Here is a 25,848-nt window from a genome sequence, read left to right as displayed (position 1 = left end):
AGCAAAGCAGCCCTGTGATCCTTCTGAGGCTGTAGGTACCTTTGGGAAGGAAGGCAGAGCTGATGTCCTCTTGGCTGGCTGCTGGGCTGGGGACACCGGTGGAAGAAAAGTTCTTGGTTTTCTCAGTGCCAAATCATTACAAAGGAACTGCTTTAAACCAAAATGTCACAGACGTTTTCACAGCGAGCATAGTTGTTTGGCAACAGCAGAGTTCCTCTGTTTTGCTAGCACAACAGAGCAGCTTTGCTCTCTTTTTTGTGGTGGGGGATGGCTCAACACAGGCTTGGGCCAGCAGGCGCCGTACGCCCGTGAGCCAGCGCTGTACTGCCCACCTGGACCTGCAGGGTGGGGGTCGCCCGTGTACAGGCAGGGCTGTGTGGTGGCATGGTCCTTCCCTCTGCTTGCCAAAATCAAACCCACAGCTATGTAAAGGAGGAAGGTAACAGACCTCTGCACTGCTATGGATGGAAGACAAGGGTTTATGAGGTTTCAGAGGCTGCCCTCCGGCAGTGAAGCGGAGCTACAACGTATTGTAATACCCTTAGAAAAGTGAAGGTTGCCCTTTTAGAAACAAAGCCCTCAAAAGCAGATTCCTGAAGTTTCCCAAATGACCTCAGTATTGAAAGATTGTAAAGCATTTGAACAACAAACCTCTTCTGCTGCTCCCACAGCACTCACAAAACCAATGTAGAGGAGCGATGAAGGGCAGAATCACCTCCAGAGGACAGCAGATCCGCTGCAATGATCCCAGCTGCAAAATCGACAAAAACACTGGGCATAAAAGTCCAGGAGAGCTCAAGACTCGGTTTTGCAAATGCCCCTTGTAATGCACAGGTCCATGCAGCTCTGCAGGGCGGCTGCAAGCAGCAGCACTGCCCCAGCGGGTTTTTGCTGGCCGTGGATGAGCGTGGGGTCAGCAGCTGCTGCCTTCCCTGGCTGCCAACAGCCGTGAGCAGAGCGCTCCAAGAATGTAAAGCGGCACGTCTTCACTTTGCTACAGATTTATTTCCATGTGAATTAATGAAACAGTACACACAATTCCAGAAAAAAAAAAAAAAAATCTTTTATAGGCCCATAATCCTTCTTTCACAGTACAACGCAACAGTAAAGGATTTAGTCAGTGTAAACAGAAGGTCCAATAGTGATCATCAGCTATCACAGATCAGCTGCACAAACACCACAGCTACAGGGTTAATGCCATTACCACACAAATCGACAGTACTAGTACAAACCATAACTTTACCTACAATGCTTTTTCGTGTGCAAAAACCATGAAAATTCAATTTACAGAAGGAGGGCACCTTCTCTAAATCTCCACGTGAGCTGTAAACTGCCTCCTTGGGGCCGTCCTATCTACTTGGCAAAGGGTCTCAGGGCCTGATTCTCTACAGTAACCCTTAAAATCGAGTGCAGCACACAAACCATCAGGGCTCTGCATCTGAAACCCAGGCAATCATGTATTCTCTGCTGCAGCAGAATAGAGAAAGTAATCAGCTGAGGATGAATCTGAGTCATTTATTAAAATGCTCACGAATTGCAGCTTACAGTCATTCTTTCACCAACACTATTTGAAATAGCCCTGCTTACATGATGTATGGATCATAGCAGAGTTCACAGGTACCCCATAAAATCATCTCTTGTTAACTTTTTTTTCTTAAATGTACTAATTGAACTGGCATCAAAAGCCGAGGCTTCTGGTAACGTGCTGGCAAACTTTCAGGACGTGGACACATTATTCAAGTGGGAGGGTCAGAGAAAGAGGAATGCCACTAAGGCTATGGGGAGACCTTAGGCTGTGGCCATTGCGCAGCTCTCGGCTCCAAGTTTGCACCTTGGTTGGGATTGCCTGGGATGGAGCCCTGCAATGCCCGCACGCTGCTCTCCTGCTTGGAGCCTGGCAGCTGGAGCACGGGAGCTGCCGGCGGGAGCGGGACCCGGCGGCCGCACCAGCATCAGCTTCGTAAATTGAATTCATAGTCTGACCATACAGGAAAAAACAAGAGGTAGTTATTTATCATACCTCTTCAAAAAGGCAAAACAAAATACAAAATAAAGGATGTAGAAATGATGCAGTAAACCTAAAGTCAACATGTACCTACTTTTTTTTTTTTAAACACGTGAAGTTAAGTTACAGATGTCATATAAAATGCACACTTTATGGAATTCCTGCATAGCAGGAAACAAAGAGGCTAGCGCTAATCCAACAGCTACGTTAACAGCGAGACTGCCATTTATTGGTGCAAGGAAGATTTCCTATCTAAATATAAACAGAGCGTACCCCCCTTCTAGAGGAGACCTATGGCAACACCTATACATTTTTTGTTCAGAAGGGAAAAGAAAGGATTTTCTTGGGGATAAACTGCCAAAATAATTAGTTTCACATCCGTAAATTTAAGGCAATGTTACTTAGACCTGAGAAAATGAAAAAAAAAAAAAAAAAAAAAATCGATTTTCTCAACTATAAATATACACGCAAACTTTCGGTATTTCCTGTCTTCTCCAGCTCTCAGGTGGTGCTGGGGAAAACAGCTGTAGGGAAACTGCTCTGCGGTCTCAGGATCGGATCCTAAGAGATGCAGAGTTTGTTGCAAGGAAAGCTAATGGGAGCTGGGAGAGCTCACCCTCACCTGGCTCTTTTTCAAATATTCTCTTTTTAAACACCTCTGTTTAAGCCTTCCGGAGTGGGTTAACTCCAGAACAGGCTATAGTGCACCAGTAACCCTGAAAGGTTTGTATAGCAAAACTGCAGCTAAAACAGACAATAAAATTACATACAGTAAATTTCTGTGCTTCCCCCTTTTCAGGAGGAAAAGAAGGATGTCAGGGTTAACAATTTCACTGCACCTTTAGCCATTCCTGTAACTACAGAGTAAAGCCTGTAACACTAGTGTGAAATCACAAATTGTTCTGTGCTCTTCCTTGGGAAAAAAATAAAATAAAATCAACTTGCAAACGCGTTTCATTAAATGGTAAGAGACATGAGAGAGATCAGGTGGGGATTACAGACACACGGCATGCTAATGCTAAGGAGTTATTAAACAAAGTGCAATGATTTTGACTATACAGGAGGACGGACAGATGGACAACTCCCCTTCAGTACTACCTAGATGCTAAATACCTCACCTCTGGAGAAGCCTGGAGGTACCGTGTCAGTCTGTAGCCACCGAGGACTCTGCGGTCCAGCATGGGCCGTGGCAGTGCTGCACCTCAGCTACATCCATGGCTTCAGCAGAGGAGCTTCACTCGCACAAAGACACGGTCGCTTCCCAAATGTGAATTTGGTCGCCAATTCAGGATTTGATGGCTGCTTCTACAAAGCTGCTTGTGCTAGAACCGAAAGACAGACTCAGCCCTAAAATCTGTGCACGCCCTGGGCAGCTTCTGCAGGACCAGCTCCTCCTCCCAGAGGTGACTACAGCATGACCCATGCCTCCATCCCACTCTGGGGGCTCCCCCACTCACGGCTAGCAGCTTGACTGATGTCTGACATTAGCCTGCTAAAGCAGTGGCTTGGGCAGAGCTGACGGGTCACTAAAAAGCAGAAAATCTCTGGATCTCAGCTCAGGTTCCCACACAGCGAACAAGAGTCTGCAGTCTGACTTTTTGCTGACATTTCACACGCAACTATCCAAAGATCAGAGGCAAAAAACCAATCCTCATCTGAACAGAAAGCAACTCCCACTGTTCACCAGCACCTCCCTACCCCACTCTCCCACGTTCAAAGGATGAACAGGGAGACAGCTCCTTTACTTACCCAGCTGGGAACTAAACCCTTCATCAAATCACACATTAAAGAAGCTCACTGTGTGCAAAAGACTCTTACGCTAAAACAGTTCCACCCTACACAGTGCAGTCAACACAGTTTTTAACTTAAAATCGCAGCTTGTTCTTTACAAGTGCTTGGCAGAGAATATTTATATTCTTCTGACACCATATAAATAATATTTATACAGCTTAGACATTTTGAGACATGCATTAAACTTTAGGTAGTACACATTTCTTGATCATATATGCAAATATTACTGTCAATTAAACCGAGCAACCTTATGCTGGACCATGTCTTGCGCTATCCAGGACGTTTGAGGGTGGCTCCGAATCGTCCATGGGAAGGACCAGGCGTGTCCCCCGGATCACGAGTTCATGGTCCCCAAAAGCCAGCTCCCGATCGAGCGCATCTTCGGAGCTGTTTCCTACGAACCGCCGCGACGTGCCGCTGGACGCAACCGAATCGGTGTTGACGGTGGAGTCCCCGTAGGTCAGACTGATGTCCCCATCGTTCAAAATGAGGTCAGAGTCATCGTCCTTCAGCTGCTCTTGATTCTGGGCAACAAACAGAAGGAAAGTGCTGTTTAACCCTTTCTGAAGGGCTGTGTTTGTTTGTCAGCCCGAGCGTCTGGCCTCCCCACAGGCTCCCAGCTCGATGCAGCACCCAAAGGCTACACAGAACTGTAAACACATCAAACTCCACTGACACCGCGACAGAAAGGACACCAAAGGTGGCATCGGACTCACTTCGTATGCCTGTGGACTTGTCAGGCACCGGGCAATCGGCCCACAGCAGCCGGGGAGCGTGGTCGTGAGAGGAGGACCGCTGTGTGTCAGCAGAGGCTTTAGATAGCTGCAGAGAGGGTTAAGGAAGAAAAAGGAAGGCGACGATGTCGGGGAGTCGAGGGGTGGGATGCAGAGGCAGCAGCAAGGAACTCAGTGTCTTGAGGAAAGGAACACAAAACCCTGGAAGCACAAAAATGAAAGGGATGAGCAACCTGAATTAAAGGAGCAAGAGGGACACAAGTGGACCAGGACACAATCCTGTTAAGAGGTTTTCCAGCATCACTTGTCCTGTCATCCTGCACCCTCTGCCTGGCAAATTACTGCTCTGCTAGCTCATGACAAAGCATTTGAAAGGGAGGAGAGACACTGATCCGGCGAGAGGGCTATAAATGGAACGTCCCTCTGCCTCCCTGTCCTCCTGCCATGGGGAACAGGGACCAGAGACCTTTGGAGACCCTCTGGAGACCCTTCCAGCCTGAGAGCCCGGCTTTGAACTTGGCCACTGCAGCATTTCCAGTAAGTGCAGGTGCAAACAGCCACAAACACGAGGACGTGCAAGTCAGAAAACAACCGTGAGATGGGGAAGCAAATGCTGGCTCATCTGCGAAGCAGGGAGGGAGTCGTGCTCTGAGTCAGCGGAGCCCCTCAGGCACAGGGGACCCGGCACGGCACGCGCTGACTGCAGTTCAAGGATACTTGTGATCGAAGTTGTACCACATGCGGAAGAGCCAGGCGCTTTCTGCCTTTGTGCTCCTCCTCTCGCTCTCCGGGACGCCCTGCGAGAACACAAAATGTTAACAGCGGCAGAGCAATGTACTGAGACCGGGTTACCCAGGGGAACGTAGGAAAATGCCTTCCCACCAGCTCTTTGGAAGAGACCTCTGGGCTGCAGCGAGCATAAGGACGTCACTCACACCGCGACAGGCTAACAGTGCTCGCAGCGCCGGGCTCTGCATTTAGCAGCATCTGACGGCCTTAGGGAGGTGGCATCAAACCAGGGCAAGCGCAGAGCGACTGCTTTCCTGCTAGAGCCTTCCAGTTTCTGGCCCCAAGGTTTTAAGTGCATCGGAGCCAGCAACTGCATCCAGACATCGCGCTTAATAGCAACTGACAGGTCCAACCTCCCTCAAATCTCCCTTGAGATTTAATATGCAAATAATCTTGTGCCACGGGCATTCGTGGCTTCCTTTTAGTTGGAGAAAAACACAAAGCTGTTTGGAGGGCACTGTGTACGTAATACAATTACATATTTCACAGAAATTTGGCTTTCAGATTTATGGCTCCGGGCTGCCTCCTGTATTTGGCACTTTCTCTCCAGGAGGCGAGCAGCCCAATCAACATCTCTGCACAAAACGAACCTCCAAGGTGCAGACCCCACACTGAAATCGATTAGAGGCACAGCCGCAGCACCGCCGGGCCGCAGACACACAGCTGGGGGCTACCAGGCAGGTAGTGCCTGGTGCCGCAGGGCTGCAGCACGTATCCCACCGCGGTCAGCGGTCCCCACTCGGCCACGTAGCTGCTCGCAGCAAGCAGGAGGGCGCAACAGAAGTGACGGCAAACCTGAAGATACTACTTAAAATGGGGCAGTGAATGGCATTTCTGTCCTGCACAGGACACTGGGATGAGGCAGAGAGCTTCTGTGTCATGCACGTTTTGATATTAACTCCAAAACCAGTGAGAGACCAAATGTTCTGTGGCAGTAACGTGGACTGACTAAGCACTGCAACATTACTTCTAAGGCCTTCTTTCAAACAGAATAAAGAAAGCCTCATTATAACTACAGAGGGCACAGGAAAGAGACGATTCCTACTGACTGCAATTTTCACCAGAGGAGCTAAAAAGCCTCCCTCCCCCAGCTGAAAGGGAGCAGAGCAGAGAGGAGCATTCACACAGTCCCAGACACAACCCCTGTGCCAAAGGGCACAGCACAAACTCCCCTACCAGGACCGCCCGACGGCGAGTAGCAAAGCCCTGCACTCACCACGTTCTCCTGATCCGCATCCACGCCGACTCTGTGGAGGAGAAAACAAGCACACGGTGAGCACGGGCAATGCCAGGCGGGTACGTGCCGCACATCTGGGGGACGGACGGGACCTTCCCGTCGTCGTCTTTGGGGCAAGCGCAGCGCTTTCAGCAGCTGCTCCCCCTGCACAGGGGGATGCCCCGGGGCACGTGCAGGAGCGTTTGCCAGCAACAGGCGCCACAGCTCCGCAGGTCCGTGCGGCCGGTCCCATTCGCCCATCTGGTGGCATCACTCACACCGCCTCACGTCACGCAGCCGCGGGCGCCGTGCGAACCGCGGCACCGCGCTGATGGGGCGGCGTGGTGGTGGCCAGGAGCGCCCCGCGCCGCGCTCACCTGATGTTCAGGCAGGACAGCATGGCCGTGGTGCCCCCGCCGAAAACCCACACCGTGAAAAAGACGATGAGGAGCGTTGTGCTGAACATCATCTGCCGGGCGTAGGTGGCCGTGTCACGGATGGCCAGGGCGAACGCCATGGCTCCTCGCAGCCCTGCAAGGGGAAGGGATGGCAGAAGAGCGATGTTAGCTTGCGGGACCAGAGACCACATTCACTGTGGGCTTCCCGGCCCGGGACCGGTGCCACACTGCTCAGCCTCCCCTGCCCCGCGTGGTCGAACACCAGGGAGCCCCGGGGAGCCCCGTCCTGCCCAGCCTCTTCTCCAGACGTTGCCCTAAGAGGTTGCTCAGGGTGAGGAATGTTTGGAGGCAAGGATGCATCAACGTACCAGCAAACATCATCATATGCTGTAAATTTGTTCCAATCTTATTTCTCCTCCCCAAATTCAGTAAAAATGACAGCGGGTAAATATTGGCAGCTCTTCCTAGGAAGATAGCAAGCTGTATTTGTACTTGTTAAGGAAACTGTTCTTCCTGTGTCTCCCATTGTATCCCACCTCTGAGTGCTGAGCCAGCAGAAGCACGAGGAGCTTCACGAACACCAGTCCTTAGGATGCAAAGACAATAACCCAGCTCCGAGTGCTACAGCAGTGCGGGAAGAGCATGCTACTGCCTCACCAAAGCAAAGCACAGACTGCAATTCAGGAATATCATATAGAGACAAGTGCAAACATATAAACAAAGGAAATGATGAGAGGACAGATTAGACGAGAGAAAAACCACTGTTTCCCACTGTATGCTCTCCCCTGCTGTGCTCATTTTCCACCACAAGAATTACTTGTCCTTTGCAAAGCCCAGGTTTCACGGCTTCCACAACCTCTCTGACATTCCCCAGCACGCCACACTTCACAGTTTGGCTTGAAGCTATAAGCCAGGTCCCATTCCCAAAGATTATTCAGCAAAATGAAAGCAGCAGCAGTCGAGAGGAAAAAAAAAAATCTAATACTCTTTCTGTTTTCATAGCCTGCGAGACACAAGAATCAGCAGCCCCTTCATATTGCTTTTATCTTTGAAGCTGTCTTTTAATACCAGCACCCAGATGGCAAAAATAATCTTGCAGCCAGTATTCAGTGCAGCCTAGAATAATATGCAAAATGCTTCCAGCTTTTACGTTCTTTCCTGAACATCATGAATTTGCATAAGAGATGTATTTCATGATCTTTCTCATGAATGAGCTATTTCCTCAGCAAGCTAGCCAGTTCCTACCGAAAAGGCAGAGCACACAATTTCAGTCTAACTACCCAAATGCATTTCTAGGCTCTTCACTCCCTTTACCCTACTGCAGCCCTGCAAAAGCTAATCAGGGAAATTCATCAAACCCCGCTGGAAAGCAATGCATCAGCACCAGTGAAGATAACATTTTATTTATCCGTATAAACCTGCTTCAGTGCAGGCAAAGGGTGAAAATAATTCCGCACATCAGAACTGGCTTCCCTGTGAAACGAAAAAAAAAAAAATCCTTCAAATCCTCACTCTTCTGAAACATATTAGGGCAGCGTCTCCGCTAGCATCAGCCTGCAGAAGGGGAAATCCTTTCTCGTTACATCATTCAGAGATATCTACTGTAGCTCTAACTGTTATTTTGAAGAAAAAAAAAAAAAAAAAACGTATTTTTTTCAGGGTTAACCAAATGGAATAGCACAGAAAAGAGGAAACAAGGAGGTATCAGGAGGTCCCCATTTGCAAAGCTGCTCCTGTACCACGCTGCCACAGGACGAAGCTTGGCGCTCCAGCACCATGTTCACACCCAGCGCTGAGCCCCTCCCTCAAAAGCTGACAAGACAGAGAAAACAAAACAGAAAAGCTGGGAAAAGAATCTCCATCTTCTTAAAATAACCAAAGGCACCACTACACAGTAGAAACTCCCTTTTAAAAATAAAGTTAGACTGACTGGGAAAAAAAAAATCACATTTGCATGAAAAACCCACACTAGGAATGAGGCACCTCTCCCTTTCTTTTCTTGTTTTATAAAACAAACTCCAAAGGATACAAAAGCTCCCACCACGAAGGTAGGGTTGAAGACGTGGTTCTGGAAGGTGAACAGTGCAAGTCCCATGTAGGAGAAGATGAAGTTTTCTGCCAAGAAATTCAGCAGTTCGAACAACTGAAAGAGGAAAACAAATTAAAAATGAATTAAACATAACTCAGATTTAACAAGAAAAACATGTTAGCCCATCCACCACACAACGAATACTTCTGCAGGAGCGACTCCAGCAAAATCCAGCTGTAGACTGGCAGATGCACCTAATTCTGGCTAGAGGGAAAGAAAGAATACCGAACTGCAAATCTGGAGGGGATTAAGGGGGCTGAGGAGCTCTCACCTGCTTTGTTCTGTGTTGGGATTCTGTAGATAAGTTGTTATAGGTATAGTGAGCCTGTGTGATCCCACAGAAGAGTACAGCCACCACACCTGGGGAGCAGAGCATCACGTTAGACTCGTGGCCATGAAAAGGGAACTGTGCTGCACCCAGCACTGTAGGGTTTTTAACACAATAACCCCAAACCCCAAAATAACTAAACTTATAGGAGCAGAGGGAGAGTCCCATCTGCAGCCAATACTTAGAGAAGCAAAATTCAATAGCCCCACCATCCCTGCAGATTTCCATTCTAATGCAGGGCAGTGCTGGAGCTTGCCTGTAAAGCCACACGCCTCAGCCAGCAGGAACGTGCTCCAGGACATCAAGAAGAACAAGCCGGTCTCCAGCAAGGGGAACTCCCGCAGTTTGGTGAACTTGGTGACGTTGCAGATTGTTAAGGACAACTTGGAGAGAAACTGTAGGCTGAGGGGATGTCTAATCCAGCCGTGTATCACAGCAGTACTGCACAGCCTGCCCCTAAAAAGGCTGTGGCATTGCCTCTCATTAATTTAGGCATAAAATCTTGAAACGCTGGGTCTGGGTGAAACGCAGCATAGCAAAAGAAGAAGCTGTGATGTAAACACTTGGAAAAACAACAAAAAGGATATTAAAGCTGTCACAACTCCGGTAGCTGCTCCCATTGCAAAAGACCCACTGAATATCCCCAGGAAGATCCCAATAGACTTGAACATCGCTGTGACATCAAACGTGTGGCTGTTGTCGCCCGCTGGCTGGTACGCAACAATAGAACTGAAAGAGGGAAAAAAGCACACACAGGAGCAAAACACTCCTTAGTCTGGAGAGAGGGAGATTTTCACAGTGCTGTGCGAGCTTTGCAAAGTGCTGCGACCACTGCAAACCCTGAGCGTGAGAAATCAGAGCATCGGGGAGGCAGCACAGCAGCAGCACGCTCGCCCTGGCCCGGAGAGTTTGGGCTCCCCCTCATCCCCAGCCACCTCCCTGCAGCTCAGTCACCCTAGGCAAGGCTCCTTCCAGATGCTACAAAGCATCAGACCAAAACGCATCTCTTGCAGGGGATCATGCAACTGAGTTTGCCAGGCAACAGTTCCTCGTTTACGATGGCATTTTGGGGGCTTGGCATCAGCTCTCTGGAAAGCCAGGCACTCTGGGAGCACAACGCATCCAAGTGGGAAGCCTACATTCCTCTGTCGACGCCACAAAGGCAGCTGATGTGAATATCCCCCGGAGAACTGCAAGTTACTCAGTTTTACTGCGTTTAACGTGCGCTACGTTCATTTTGCACGGCTCTGGGTTCTGAGGGGAAATCTTGCAGGGTGGCAAGGCGGATGGCGCGGCGCCAGTTCACAACAGCAGCGCTGCCGTCTTCATCCACCAAACTTTAACGTTTCTTTTTGACAAGAAAATCAAAAAAGATTTTCCATGGTTGGCAGATCAGCCAGCCACGCTGGTGTCCCCCGGCCCGTGCTGGTCACGCCGCTGAACGTGCTCCCTCCAAACCCCTCAGCAGGTACCCAGAAAGGCCGCGATACAGGCGGGCCCCTATCCGTCTCCTAAATCCTGTGTTAATACTGACTCCTTGTTAGCTTTCTTTGATGTAAACTTGCTGAGAACATTAACTTCCTTGTCAGCAACCCCTCAGCTGGCTCTGTTAAAACTCTCAGGCTTGAACTTTAACTAGTCACCGTTTAACCTCCCGAGTTATGCAGGAAGGGAAAGTTACCGTCTCACGAACACATCCTGCCGCTTTCCTCCCTAACAACAGGCCCACATTCTTCTGCACCGTGAGCGATAACCCTACCCTTTCCAACACGTAACAGGCCACTTCCCTTGCTAAACTTCCCTGCTTTTAATAAATTGTATTTTTTCTCCATTGTCTTTTACGCCACAGGCCTCAGACTTCTCCCTGACATTTAAGGTCTTTTGTCGCTTCCATCTCCTACTTCCCATTCACCAACACGGCCTCATTCTGGGGTTTTGTTGTTTTGTGTTCGTTTGTTTTTTAATCCAGCCTAGTTTCATTTCCCCTCCGTAACTGACTGTGTGGATGTCAGTTTTGCACTTTAACCTACTGCGGCCTTCCTTCTGGTTTTGCTTTTTGCCCCACTAATAAGAAATTAAAGAGGGAGAAACTAAACTGGGAGGAGCAGGTAGGGGCCCTGGGGCTGCACTGCTCCCTGCCCGCAAGCCGCAGCCCCGGCCCCGCACTGCTCGCTGCCTTTTGGTTCTGGCTTCGATTCCTCTTTACACGGCCAAATCCTGAATCAGGTTCCCTGCCACCAACCCCACCGGAAAGCACCTCCTCGCGGGATGGGGAGTGGCAAAGCCCGTGGCTTTGTGTGCGTTGCTTCCTCCCAACACCAAACCCCTGTGCTCAGCCAGACGCAGCTGGAGCCCCTCTTCACCCCAGGGCAACGCTGGCATCCACCCACGCCAGCCCAGGTGTCCCCCCAAAGCCCCCAAATCCTCCACATTTCCGATCCACCCCTCCCAACCACCGTGCTGTGGAAGCAGAACTGCCCCTGCCGCTCCCCACTTACACCTCTTCCGTGCAACAGGCAAGTGCCAAGCCAAATTTAATAAAGGGGAACCACAAATAAGAGCTGCAGCGGGTCGCTTTTGCTGCTTGGAAGCCCTTGAGAAGTCAACACGCTGCTGGACCAGTCTGTGCACAAACCTTGCAGCAAAACAACGGCTGGCTGCAGCTCAGGGCTGCCGGGTTTGGCGCAAATTACCTTATTCCAGAGGAGGGGGGCTGGACTCAGCCCGTGCAAAAAAGGAAGGGAGGAAATCAGAGCTACAAAGCTGGGAGCAAAACAGCGCAAGGGGCAAATGAGAGCACACGGTGCAGGCACAGACACGCGCACAGACCCACCACAAACTCCACGGCTCTGCTGCTGAGCCCACCGACTCCCGGCAGGCTCCGAGCCCCCGTCTCCTCCCTGCTCTGTGTTACTACTCAAACATGACCTGGCTGCGCAGAGTTGACTCTCGCGCCAGTGGTGACACATCCAGCATAAAAGCCAGAGTGAGCAATACAAACAGTTCTAGAAACATTCAATTTAGTAAATACAACTCAAGCAGGTGGCGATACGAAGCTCACAATATGTTACTTGCTGCCTCCACATCAGTAAAACCCACGCAATCAGCACGCCAGCATGACAAGTATTCCAGAAATATTTTCTGCATTAGTCTTAGCTATAAGTTAACCTGTCATGACTGCAGATACTATATATTTCCAAACAAACTCCCATGATGGCAACACAACGCAAATGCAGATAAAATACGTCCTACGTGCAGAGGACATAAAATATTAAAGAATATTATAAAACACTCTTTAGAAAGGCACCCGCTTTCCAATTCAGGATACTAACTCCAGAAATACCATCTTCTTGAGGCAGAGAAAGGAGGCAGCTGCTTTACCAACTATCTCCACCGAAACAAAAGCGGGTACTTGTGGATGGGAAGGCAGGCAGGTAGGAGCAAAGCCATCAGCGAGGGGTTTTGGTGGGATTCTGTGGCTGAAAAGCAGAGGTGGTGCTTTTCACATTGCAGAGAGACATGAAAACTTCCTTCTGGCTGGGTCAACAGGCCATAAAAGAAAAACACAGCTATCCACCATGCAACAGGAAGCTGTAGCTACAATCCATGCTCTCAAACAGTGGTCTTCAAGGAGGAGGCTGATCAGAAGGTCACTACAGCTTCTGGGAACACTTAATAGGGAAATCTGCTCTGGCCGACACCAGTGCTCCTATTTTTACAGGAGCAAGGCCAGGTGGCTCCCCCCAACGCCTGACACAGAACATACATAACAATTAAAAATAAAAACAGAACACACTTACGAAGACAGCACTATGGCAACGGCATCATTGAGAACGCTTTCGCCAAAGAGAAGGGCATACAGCTCAACATCAACCTGGAGTTCATGGAATATGGCAAGAACAGTCACTGACAAATAGAAAAATAGAGAGACATTCAAGAAGGTGCCGTTATTGTGGTGTAATCAAAGACAAAACATCCCTTTTAGAAAGCTGCCTTCCTGTGAAAGCCTTCCTTCCTTTCTTCCCCTCTTCACCAAATGTAGGTAAAACGAGGGGGAAAAAACAACCATCTAACATACCTGGGTCAGTAGCTGAGACGATGGCACCAAAGAGGAGGCAGTCGGTGAAGTAGAAGTCTCCCCCGAGCTGCCCGGTGACCTTCATCAGCGCCACACAGCCATACATGACGGAGCTGTGGAAGCAGGAGAGACAACAACTCGTACTTGCAGTGCAAGAAGTTCCCCAGAATCTGCCAATTTAACCCCTAAAGTTGTCCAAATATAGGAGAAGAATACACTGAGAAGTTGTATTGCATGAGCTGAGCCTGGTGAAACACCAGGGTCTCAGAGCAGAGAGCAGGACCGTGAAATCCAAAGCACTGACAGCACAGGAGCAAAGCATGGTGCTGGGGAGGAGCAGGTACCACAGCTCGTCTGCCAGCACAACAGGGCCAAAGAAAAGCAGCGGCTTGTGGGACAGACCATGACAATCACCTTGCAATTGCTTCACAATGCTTGATGTTAACACGTTTCAATGGAATGACTTTTCGGTTGGCCTGACTTTCAAATGTCCTAAACTTGCAGCTACGAGCAGATAATGCGGGCACTGAGTTTGCTTGAATCCCCCTGGATCTCCGGTGGAAAACACCCTACGCAAGCCTGCGCGTTGCTATTCAGAACGGGAATTATCTAGCTCCCTCTGTGCACACAGATAAATAATTTGAAACACAATCTGTGTTTGCTAGGCATCTGCTCCCAGCAAGTAAGGACAGGACATGCATTTACGATCCTGCCCTCTACTCGTGTGTCTCACACTTGTTTGGGCTCCGCTTTCAACAATTTCAAGTCAGTGCCTGTTTATTCTCAGGGATCTGCAGAACTTGCCTTGCCGTGTGTATAAGCAGTCTGTATGGGATACGGGAAAGCACTGGGTAATGGGGCAGCAGGCACGCTGTCCGGCCAGCAAAAGCCCTTCAAGAAGTGGCATTAGCTGCCCCGCTGAGCAGCCCGGGGAGCCACCCCGGCCCCCGCTGCAGGACAGAGCTCTGTGTCCACGCACAGCTCGCAGCCCTGCCGAAAAGCCCGTCCGGCCGCAACCACTCACCCGATCATCAGGCAGGAAATTGCAGTGCCAAGAAAAGCGTATGCCAGGATTGATCCCAAGTTTCTGAAGAAGTGCCTCTAGAAGGAAGAAGGAAAAAAAATGAATTGCATTGTACTAACAATTTATTTCAAGCCGTGCCAACGGATAGGTACCTGCGCAGCACCCCCAGCAACTTGTGCCTGGCTTGAACACCGTGAGCTGTGTGAGCTTGGCTGAATGGTGCCTCACACAACGGCACAAGCAGCCAGACCAGCACAGCAAATGCAGCACTAATAAACAGGAGCGTATCATTTTCCCGTACTGGTGCACTGAATAAGGTGCTGCTCCAAGACCTGGGGACTAATTCCTAACACAGCATAAGTCCTCCTTCCTTCTCCCAGAGCTAAACAGGATCATTTTCCTCTCCCACCAAATCAGCACTTCAATGAGCTGCTGCTTCCTAAAACCTTCCCATCTTCTAAAGTGTTTCAGAATTCCGGATGGCCTAAAATACCCCTGCATAAACCCGTGCTGGAAATGGTCGCAGTTGCTGACCCTTCCTGGGATGAGAGATGGGTGAGACCTACAGGGGCACTCTCAGCCCTGCCTCCTACCATCCCGCATGTACTGGGAACACTGTCCCCAACTCTGCAGCCTTGGCCTGCTGAGCAAGCATTAAAGCACTCTCAAGTATTAAAAATGCTCTGGGGTCAGAGGAACTGAAAGCGTAGGCACTGTAAAGGCACGTACCCTTTTTAAGCTGTAGCCTGCATAAAATATAATTGGAGGAAGCAATATGTTGAAAAACACCTCAGGATCAAAAGTCACCTGTAAATAAATTTAAAAAACAAACAAACAAAAAACAGTTAATCGGTTTGTTAAGATTTTGCAAGACAAAGCACATAGAAAAATACCCTGTACTCCCACCAGATGAAGGGCTGTTAGGCGAGCATGGAGGAGTCAGGGCTCTTCCAGACACACAGCCCAGAGTTCAAACAGCTCACGTTAAGATCAGCTGAAACTAGAGCTTCATTACATCGCGTATTCAGCTTGCAATTTATGGGACCAAAGTAAAAACATAAAAATGCAATAAAAAAAAAATCACGTAATGCAGCAGATACAGGATTTCTGCATTTGCAAGCACCCCGCGGAGCATCCCTCACCACAAAATCGCTCCCTTACCTTTCTCAGCATCTCGTTATCCTGGACATTGTTGAGCTCCTGGGCGCTGATTTCCCCCTTCAGGGTGTACTCGTAGAACTTCCCGCTGACGTTCACCAGCAGCGTGGCAGGACTGGTCTGCACCTGGCAGCTCAGCGTCACGTTGTTCACATCGCTGGGGACGTGGATGCCGTAGCGCAGGACCACACCGACCAGGACGCCTGGGGAGAGAGGGATGCGTGGTGAGACGAGCAAACCGCCGGGGTGGTCACTGTGAGCATTTGCAGCTGGAAACCTGACAGGATCACGTATCGCCAGTACAGAAACGCACTAAACCTTTTCATTTTGGTAGGGGATTAAAAAAGGCACCAGCGACTCATGAATACTTTGAGGACGGTGAGCATCCTTCGTAAGACACTGTCTCAAGCCGGAGAGAAGAGATGCACTCAGGCACTGGCTGGCACAGCAGAGATGGTTTTGGGTCACTTTTCTGCTGGTTTTCTGATGGTTTTTTGGGTCACTTAACCCCATTTCTGAACCACACGTTTATGAAAAAGCTTGCAAACACGTGGGAGCTAAATGGAGACCGCAACACTCCGAAGGCTTCTCCATTTGCCTCCCAGGACGCTCAGGCTCTTCACTGCTGCATTACTTAAAATCTCGCTCTGCATTTTCCTAGGGGCAGGGCACAACCCAGACCGACACCAAACTCCTTCCCCACCACAGTCCTACAGGAGCAGAGAACGGGCACGAGCTCTGCAGCAGCAGGGATGGAGACCACGGGACTCACCCAGCACCTCCTGCAGCCAGTCCCCACGTGCCACCAGGCTTTCACCTGCTCTTCCCTTGACAGCACCTTCCCAGAACGAGATTTGCTCGTTTTGCTGACTGCCAGAAGAAAAGCCCCCACCTGCCCTGCCAGGGGATGTGATGTACAGCAGGGACACGGCTGGGGCTTAGCTCCTGTGAGCTTCCCGCGTGCTCCAGGAGTAAAGTAAGGAAATTCAAGGCAAGGATGTCAGGGGCATTGGGGTGCCCCAGCACGGCTCCATTTAAGCACGTGGCAGGGAGGTGCGTGACCACCACAGCATGGGGACAGAACACCCAGAAGATGATGGATGACCTCTGAGATTCCATGGGAGATGACCAAAACTCTTCACTGGGATCAAGTGAGCTTCAGAGGGTCCTTATATCAGCTTAGGACTATTAAGCAGCTTCTAGCAGTTGCAGTGAGAGCACAGCGTAAAGTCACAGCCCCAGAAAAGCAGAAAGCCAGACCGGAAGGCTCATCCACCTCCTACCCTTGCAACTCTGCTCCTACAGCCTTCCGGAGCTACCCCTTTCAAAAAAGTCTATTTCAGAGCTTCAGGCAAGAGTCAGAAACCTCCCGCAGCAGCTGCCTGTCTTTTCTCAGCTGGAAACCCACCCCGAGGCACCTTTCGACGCCGGGGCTCACCGCTTTGAAATGAGATGCCCTGCAAGGAGGAAGGAGGGAGAGGCTTTGGTTGCGGCTGGAAATTCAGAAAGGATCCTGACTCACCCACCTCTCGCCTCTTCATCCTTGTCCCAGAGCAGGGCTACATCTGACAGCAGCCGCGGTCGGTCTCCCCGTCTCGCCTGCCCACGCAGCTGTTCCCGGCCCCGCGTGCCGGCCGTGCTCCGGCCGGTGCCGAATTCCCGCTCTGCCCAGCAATGGGAGAAGGGAAAGGGGACGGACAAACCTGCGATAAACCTGCCAAGACCGCTGGGCTTGGGGCTGCCAAAGTCTGTCTTGCCCTGTAGCCCACGCAGAGCTCTCTGCATGAAACAGAGCTGGGTGGGAAGAGACGTCTGCGTGCACAACCACATCCACACGCGCACAGGGTGCTCGGGCACCCAGCCCGAGCCAGCCTCGCACCATCAGCTCCCGAGACCGAGACACGACCGGAATCACCTAGAGGGAAAGCTGCAGGGTGCCGTGCCTGAAGCCGAGAGCTCTGGTGTAGGAAAAAGCCCAACTGTGGGCTCACGCTGACCTTCCCCACGCACCTCCCACATCAGGGAGCTGGCTGGCGGCACCCGGGACACACCCGACCTGCTAGCAGGGTTTTTTAGACCCCCAAACCAGTCCTGCGCTAACGGGACCAAGGCCAGAGCTGGAGTACGTCCTCTTGCTGCCGACGGCCTCTTAGGAAGCGGTTGGAACGCTCCTGGCACTTGGAGGGCTGCCCTAGCTGCAACCCGCGAGCCGTGCCCCACCGGTATCAAAACGGTTCTGCTGCCAAAAGTTTTACAAAAGGGAGCCCTGGGAGGGAGCTGAGCGGGGGGACCCAACACCAGGAAGCTGACAGCTGAAAGCTGCAAGGAGCGAGGAGCTAAAGGCGAAGCTGGAAAATTAACTGAGTTCCTCTATGCAAAGCGCAAAAGATTATTTTCATTGCATTTATCCCAACTTCATTAAAAAGACCAAAAACCCGTGGGCTTTTTTTTTTTTTTTTTTTTTTTTGGTGCTACTGAACACTTCTGAGCTAAGATTTAAAACGAAGACTAATGCACTACCATTCAGGCACTTAACAACAATGGCAGCACGCAGGAACCCCCAGGCAGGCATTAATCTGGACACCAAAAGGAAAGAAAAACGCAGCGAGCACCTGAGAGCATCACGACAACAGACGATCGGGACGTCTGCAACCCAGGGGCCAACCGGGAACCAGTACACGGAAACTGAACTTCTAGAGAAGTTCCTGCCACATCCACCACCAGACTCCGAGAAGAAACGAAACAAGACTGCTCGTTTAATTGTCCTAAATGCTGAGTACCCGGGGTATGGGAACCTAATTTTAAACACTGAAATGAAGCCCAGGGGCTGCTGAACACGTATTGCCTATCACTGTGAAACAACTCCAGCTCTTGAACAACACCTCTGAGCCGACGGTGTAATTTGTAAGGTAAAAAGCCACCCGAAGCAACAGCTTATAACCTGGGGTAGAAGCACAGACTGCGAGGAAACCCTGACGGATTTCAGCAGGAAGAGATGTGGAAGTTTTGACTTAGCTGTCGAGGTTTCTTTAATTAGAAAAAAAGACAAGCTTTTACAGATTGCTTCTTTGCCCAGATGTAAAGGTCTGTTTTGCAGCCTGCCTGCTGCGGCGCTTCCACATTTTCCACCAACTTCCCCTGGGCTGAAAGCATCAGAGGGGGCCAGGCACAGCGAAGCAGAAGCGGCACCTGCTTTGCTCCCGGCAGCTGGCAGGCTGTTGCTGTAAAACAACAGGTCTCGACGCTCTTTGGGAACTAACACGTCCCTTTTCCTATGGAGGCCGTCTGACCTGAGAGGGCGATGCCAAGAGCCTTGACAGCAGAGAAAAAGTCAGGGTTTTGACCAGGCGGGTGAAGTTACTTATTTTGCCAGCAACTCCCTGAGCGCAGTCTGCAAAAGAGCAGACAGAAAAGATGCGTTTTACGGATCATCGGGAGACCGAAATGTCACGGGGCTGGGCTCTGGGACCAAGAGGGGCGCTCACAGGGGCAAGGGAGAACAAGAGGAAGACAAGTGCAGCAGCACGGGTCGGGCAGGTGACAGAGGTGCCCTGAGCAGCACGGGCAGTGCAGGCAGCAGCCTCACCGAGGGCTTGCAGGAATCTGTAAAGGCAGACCGGCGTTTTGGTATTTTGTACCCCCGGGCTGCAGCAAGCATCTCCACCCCTTCGTTCTGAAAGACGCCTCCAATTAACTGAAACTTAGGATAACAAAAGCCAAGGGCCTGAATGCACAAAGCCACAGCCTTCAGAGCTGAGCTTTCTGCTGCCGTGCGGAGCTCAGCCACGCTTCTGCTCCCACCAAGCTTGGTCGCACATCGCCTGCGACCAGCCAGGGGAGGGAAAGCACCAAGAAGAGACGCGGACTCCAGCGCTCATCAGAAAACACCTTTTCAACCCTATACTCCATGGATGTCGCCCAGGTAAGCATCCGTGGCTGCGTTAATCATTCCCCCAGCACAACTCCCAGCCCTACTTTGGTCAAACTCCAAGTCGTGCCGGGTGACCCTGGATGAGCCACGCGCTTTGTCTCCTTGCCATGGCCAGGGCACTTCGGGAGGCCACGTCACTCCAGTCCCGGCAGCACCTCTGGTGACAGCAGTGGCGGGCCACCATTAAAACCCAGCCAGCGAGAGGCCCACTCCTCGATCCACGGCCCCACTCCAGGGGCACCTCACCGAGGTGGGAGGAGGACCAGGAGCCCCGAAAGCAGGAGCTCACGGCTCCCCGGGCAGCAGGACACGGCTGCCAGCCCCACGGGTCTCCGAGCGCCGCAAAGGGGCAGACTGCGGGAGCGATCGTACTTCTGGAAACGGAGGTGCTCCGAACACGGGGTGCAAACCCCAAACTCTGGGCCTGCGGCACCCCGGGACACGTCCCCGCTCTCGGCCCGGGCCCCGTGCCGCCGCTCCCTGACCCGTGGCCACCAACCCCGAGCGGCCGCAGCGGGCGCTTTGGCTGTCACCGGGAGAACCGGGACGGGACCCCCGGCCCCCTACGAGCCCCTCGCCGCTCTCCAGCTCGGCCACCCGCAACAGGAGCCCCTCCGGGGCACCTCGGGCACGCCGGTGCCTGAGCTCGGGCGTGGAGCGAGCATCGCCCGCCCCGTGCGGGTCCCGTTCCCGGGCGCGGGGCCGGCACCGCCCGGTGCCCCCGGGGCCTGGGGGGCTCCGCCGGGGCCGTGCCCGCGCCCCTCACCGTAGATCATGGCGAGCCCGGTCTCGTGGAGGAAGCGGGCGCGGCGGTGCTTGAAGAGCCATATGGTGAGGATGGTGAGGGTGAGCAGCAGGATGAAGACGAGCAGGTTGGCGCTGTCCTGCCGGTGGCTCTCCTCCGCCGCCTTCTCCGACACGATCTCCTCCTCCAGCGCCCCGGGACGAGCCGCCCCGCCAGCGGCCGCCGCCGCCGCCCGTACCCACAGCCCCGCCGCCAGCACCGGCACCGGGCCCGGCCCCGGCCCCCGCCGCGGCCTCGCCATCGCCCCGGCCCGGCCCGGCCCGGCCCCGCCGCCACCAGGAAGCGGCGCTGGGCGCAGGCGCCGCCCGCACGGAGCGGGGCGGGGCGGGGACGGCGGCGCCGGGAGCCCGGATCGGGACCGGCCCGGGAAGGGGGGCGGGGGGGGGCAGGGAAGCGGGGAACGCGGGGGGGGGGGGGGGGAGGGCGCCGGTTGTCGGGGCACGGGGAGCTGGGCAACGGGCGTGGGGTGCGGGGAGGGCTGGGACAGCCGGCGGCCGGGAGGGAGGCGTGAAGGAGGGGCGGGTGAAGCACAGCGCGCCCCGACGGAGCGGGCAAAGCCCCGGGAGCCGCCGCCGCCGCGCACGGCACGGGGGGGGGGGGGGGGGAACCGGCACCGCCCGATGGCCCCGGGCCCGCCTGAGGAACCGGGGGCCGGGCCCCGCCCCCTCCGCCGCTCAGGCCCCGCCCCCCCGGCCCCGGCTCCGCTCCCGGCCCCGTGACGCCATCAGGCGGCGCCCGGCGGCGGGGGCGCCCCTGTCGGCGGCGGGCGGGCGGGCGGGATGGCGGCGGCCTCGCTGTGGAAGGGGCTGGTGGGGCTCGGCCTCTTCGCCCTGGCGCACGCGGCCTTCTCGGCGGCGCAGCGTGAGTGGGGCGGCGGGGGGCAGCGCGGGGCTCGGCCGAACCGAGGGGGGGGGGGTAGGGCCGCGGGGGAGCCGGGGTCGGCGGAGGCTCGGGGCCCGGTGCCCGTCGGCGGGGCGCCGGGGCCGGCCGCAGCCGTGCGCTTCTCTTCCGCAGATCGCTCCTACATGAGGCTGACGGAGAAGGAGGACGAGACGCTGCCCATAGACGTGAGTCGGGCTCCTGCGGCTGCCGGGTGCGGGGACAGGAGGGGAGAAGCGGCCCGGGAGCCCTCACGGTGCGCTCGCACCGAGCTGCCGGCGTCAAAAAGAGCTCGATTTCCTCCCCCAGCTCCCTGCTGCCTCTGCCAGAGGGAACAAAGGGCAGGGCCAGGCCTCCCGCTCCTTCCCCAGGACTGCCCTGAGACATCTCGCCCAGAAATTCCCCGAGCACGGCTTTAGCCTCAGCGCGCTCCTGCTCTGCAGCATAAACATCCTCCTCCCTCTGCCTTCTGTTGGCTGACATTTGTTTATCCGGCGTGGCTGTGTGCCCGTTTGATCCCAGCACAACCTGCTTCTGCAAGGGTTTTTCGTTGTAGTTTTTTTTTTTTTTTTCTTTTCTTGGTCTGTGACGGTTTAATTCCGCTTCAGTTATTACCTATTGTGTTTTTGCTTAATCTGAACGTTAAGGAGATGAAACACCCACCCCAACCAGGACATTTGGACAGAGCAGCAACTGCCACCTCTGCGCAGCATAGGCTGGCCACCGCCTCATTTCTCAGAAAGAGTTTTAGATCCTTAAGCGCACAAGAGCACGGTGGTTTGCCCCACAGATCGCGGTGAGGAGCTGTGCGAATCGATGCAGTTCCCGTAGCGCAGCCTGTCTGCCAGGTGCCGTAAGCTCTTAGCTCTGCCACCATCTTGTGGTGCCATCTTTCCGTGCCTCAGTTTCCCTACTGTTGAACTGCCCGCCTCTGTAAAGCACTTTCTGTCACTGGATAAAAAGCGAAAGAGATGCTGTTTGAAAGATGAGATTTTATTTTTTTATTTTTTTTATTTAGTAATCTGTATGTTGCATTGTTTTCCTCTCCTACAGATAGTTCTTCAGACTCTGCTAGCCTTTGCAGTTACCTGCTATGGGATAGTACATATCGCAGGAGAATTTAAAGATATGGATGCCACTTCAGAACTAAAAAATAAGTATGTTTTATTTCTTCTCTTCATAAACACGTGTATCTGTTACGCTCTATGCAAACAGCATGTCTGCAAAATAGCAGGTCTCTCTGTAGCTCAGCTCTTCTACGCATGTTGTAGACATAACACAGGAACAGTCACATCTGGGAAAGCCAGCAATGCGTGGAACTTAAGGCAGAGTTAGATAACCGGAAGAAATTAAATAAACTTTTCGCTTTTCCCCATCCAAAATCCTGCTTTGCAGATTTAGTAGAGGAATTAAATGTTTGCCTGAGAAGTAAGAGCTTAGCAGTCACAAACCGCTGTCACAAGATGATCTCAGACCGCAGGGCAGTACGCCTGGCTCACCCTCTGTTGCACGTTGCTTCTTCACAAGAGTCTGAACTACTGGAATCTCACAGTCTCAGTCAAGGCAGAATGTCAGACATCTGAAAGATTTTAAGAAAGTAGAGAATTTTGAAATGAGATTTTGAAACGGATGTGAAGTGGGGTTTGTAGAGATAATCTTTCTGGTCATTCTCAAAAACCTAGGTAAATACGGAAACTGAACAAGTTGGCATTGCTATATTTAGTGCTTACCTAAAACCCGTAGCTTCAGGCGTGGAAAGGGCTGGGAAGCTGACAGCATCAAGTTATTAACACAAGTCACATCTGAAATAAGGCCGTCACGTTTGGTGCGTATGTAGATGGTAATTCTCAGAGCTGCCCTTAAACTCAGGGAAGGAAAGTAAAGTCTGTCTGCAGCAGGGGCAGCTTCTGCATATTGAGCAGTCAGTATTTGTCAGGCATGTCGGCTTTGTATCTCTTCTGTGACTTGGTTTAGGAGACCTACAAAGTGAGCGTGTCTCCGTAAGGTTTGGATTCAAACCTTGTATTTCTGTGTATGTAAAAGCCGGTATACCCTAGACTGACTCTTTCAAAGCCTCTGTTCTAAAGCAGTATTAACATTGACTTTTTACCTTTATTTTGAAGGACATTTGACACATTAAGGAACCATCCGTCATTTTATGTATTTAATCATCGTGGTAGAGTATTGTTCCAGTCCCCAGACACAGTGAATTCTTCAAACCAAGATGCGTTGTCATCCAGCTCGTCACTGAAATTTCGAAAACTTGAACCTCTGCGCCGCTAAGACTTTTACAGATTATAATAATAATACAGGACACTGAGATGTAATATTCAAGTCGGGGATGTAAACACTTTTTTTTAATTTCTGGAGCAGTATTTATATTGATCTTCCAGACTTTATAAAGTATATATATATAAACTAAGGACCTTCTTTGTACACTGTTAATGGAAATGAATTGTGAATTGGCAACGCAGTGTAAATTATTCTACAATTATGCTGTGAAACACATCTTCAAATTTTCATATATTAAAAAAAAAAAAAGTTGCAGGTGACCTAACTTCAGATAAACGAAAAACAAGCTAGTTTTTACTGCGATTACTGTTCTTTGATTAGAGGGAATGTTTGAGTGCTATTTATTTTCTCAGTTTGCTTGCACTACAGTTTATGGAACTCCTTCAGAAATACTGTGTGCACTGCATCACTTAACAGCAGAAAAAGGGCAGCATCTCCTGTTCCTAAAATGCCTTGGAGACCTGCATGGTGTAGGCACAGGAAGTCAAAAGGTTGCTTTTGTTTTATTTTTTTTAACAATACTGGAAAATAGTTGTGTGAAGGTTGTTGGTTTTTTTCTCTTAGTTTTTCATTATCACATTTAATTTCTTTGTTGCTCTCCTCTGTTTAAATGTAAACTGTCCTGTGTTGCCCCAAGTTGCCTGGGATGTAGCTGTGCAGTTGGTGGCTGTGTGGGGAAGGCAGCTCACTTCGGATCACATAGATCATCTACTATGCTCAGCTTGTTTACCCACGCTATTTATGTTCCGTTTGGTTGTACATATAGGAATGTTCCTCAGATGGCTGAATGGTGTGTTAGTACCTCAAAATGGCACTGGATACTAGTTCCCAAGTCATCTTCTATGAGATGTATTTAAGTATCAGTAAGAAATGTCCCTTCTGTAAATGTTACAGGGGTAGGGTCCAGCAGCTATATCTGTTTACTGACGTTAGCACAGTACAGGTAATCAACAAGTCATGGTACCAGCCCCTTTTCTGTCAACAGAGCCTTTAAAATTGATTTCGTTTTCCAGCTGAGCCCTGTGTTGATTTAAGTTGACTGTCCTGATTGTATTAGGACAGATGATATGGTCCTTAGCTCTACTGGCTTCTCAATTCTGACCTCCACTTAGGGGCTGAATCAATGCTAAATTTTTTCTTGGTCTGGCATTTCAGTCCAGAAATGGAACGCTCTTCTCCCACCTACCTGCTATAGCAAAAGAGATGGTAATTTGAGATACTGATGGGGCCAACTAGAATTTTGCATAGTCTGAGGATGTCTCACTGCCTCCGAGCAAATTCAGCCTTTTGTCCCAGCATCTGTTTTTTAAACTGCTAAGAACGGTTCAAGGCAAAAAGCTTAGCAAAAATACCGTGTAAACTGAAGCCTCTTTTTCTAGCTCTGCCCATCCTATGGAGTGGGTGCCCCGATGCTAGAGCAATATCCATAGCTGCTGCTCTTCAATCACTGTTAAGCAACTGGGTTTGGTTGGGAAGGGTTACTCTGCCAGCTGAAACCTGAAGTGTTCTGGTTCCCTCCTAGCTGGTGTCACAAATCAGCTCATGACAACTAACTGCTGTCACCAAAGGCCTCTGAAATGGTGTCAGGTCAGCTCTATTACAAAAGAACTTTCCTTGGGGAATTGGGCTGCTGTGGTAGCAGTCGCTGCATGGAGAAAATGGCTGAACATCGGCCAGCTGTCCCTGCAAGGCCCGGAGGAAACTGCAGATAAAATTAGTGGAGAGGGAGGGAGAGGCAAGGCAGAAGGTCAGTAACCATTGTGCTGGAGTGATCCTACAGCTGTGGTGGGCAGTGAGCCACTGGGAGAGGGTCTCTTAGAGCAGGGCTGCTCACCCCGATGTCTGAGAAGCCCCATTTGTGCTACGGTAAGGCTGTGTGGACCTGCCCACGGTGGGTGGTGCTGGCGTGTGACAGCTCTAAGTCATTCTTGGAGAAAAACATTGCTTTTTCAGACTGTCATGCTAGGAGCACCCTGTCGGCTGCATCAGGTCTCTTGTGACAGGTAGCCTTACTCTTCAGCAGCAATGGTTATATCACAGAGCTGTACAAATTATTTTTTCTTATTGATCTTGCAATGTCCAATAAAAACAGATATCCTGAAAGTGTTTGGGAGTGGTCTGCTTATTTCTGACCTGGAGCCTGCTGCAGCAAGTCCCTGATGAGTGCATATTTAACAGTGCCTGCCCGGTATTGACAAGAAGTGAGCTTGCCTTCCTTGTGGCAGCTCTGCATGAAAATGTGTGCCTGGCCTGGCATTCAGTACTAGGAGATAAGATCGGTATAGGGAATGAAAATAACGTGCTACAAGTAGCTAAACAAGACGCTCAGGC

The 25,848-nt window shown here is 51.4% G+C and overlaps 2 protein-coding genes across 2 annotated transcripts; one reads left to right on the top strand and one right to left on the bottom strand.

Annotated features, from left to right (window-relative positions):
- Nucleotides 1-991: 991 nt before the first annotated feature.
- SLC9A6 (solute carrier family 9 member A6) lies at nt 992-21,071 on the bottom strand. Its single transcript, XM_035541612.2, is given in 18 exon segments — nt 992-4,320; nt 4,513-4,618; nt 5,248-5,327; nt 6,536-6,566; nt 6,913-7,066; nt 7,302-7,413; nt 8,963-9,076; nt 9,294-9,382; nt 9,607-9,712; nt 9,938-10,079; nt 13,151-13,256; nt 13,429-13,541; nt 14,453-14,529; nt 15,182-15,259; nt 15,614-15,813; nt 20,308-20,665; nt 20,667-20,794; nt 21,032-21,071. Coding segments are annotated over 18 exon segments (2,310 nt in total). The 3' UTR covers nt 992-4,044.
- MMGT1 (membrane magnesium transporter 1) lies at nt 21,060-25,620 on the top strand. Its single transcript, XM_035541365.2, has 4 exons — nt 21,060-21,207; nt 21,361-21,413; nt 22,279-22,382; nt 23,349-25,620. Exons 1-4 carry the CDS (start codon nt 21,126-21,128, stop codon nt 23,506-23,508), a joined length of 399 nt encoding a protein of 132 aa, XP_035397258.1. The 5' UTR covers nt 21,060-21,125; the 3' UTR covers nt 23,509-25,620.
- The last annotated feature ends 228 nt before the right edge of the window (nt 25,621-25,848 follow it).

Source organism: Cygnus atratus, chromosome 13 (assembly GCF_013377495.2).
Source record: "Cygnus atratus isolate AKBS03 ecotype Queensland, Australia chromosome 13, CAtr_DNAZoo_HiC_assembly, whole genome shotgun sequence".
Taxonomy (NCBI): domain Eukaryota; kingdom Metazoa; phylum Chordata; class Aves; order Anseriformes; family Anatidae; genus Cygnus; species Cygnus atratus.
This window is presented reverse-complemented; position numbering and strand designations above follow the sequence as displayed.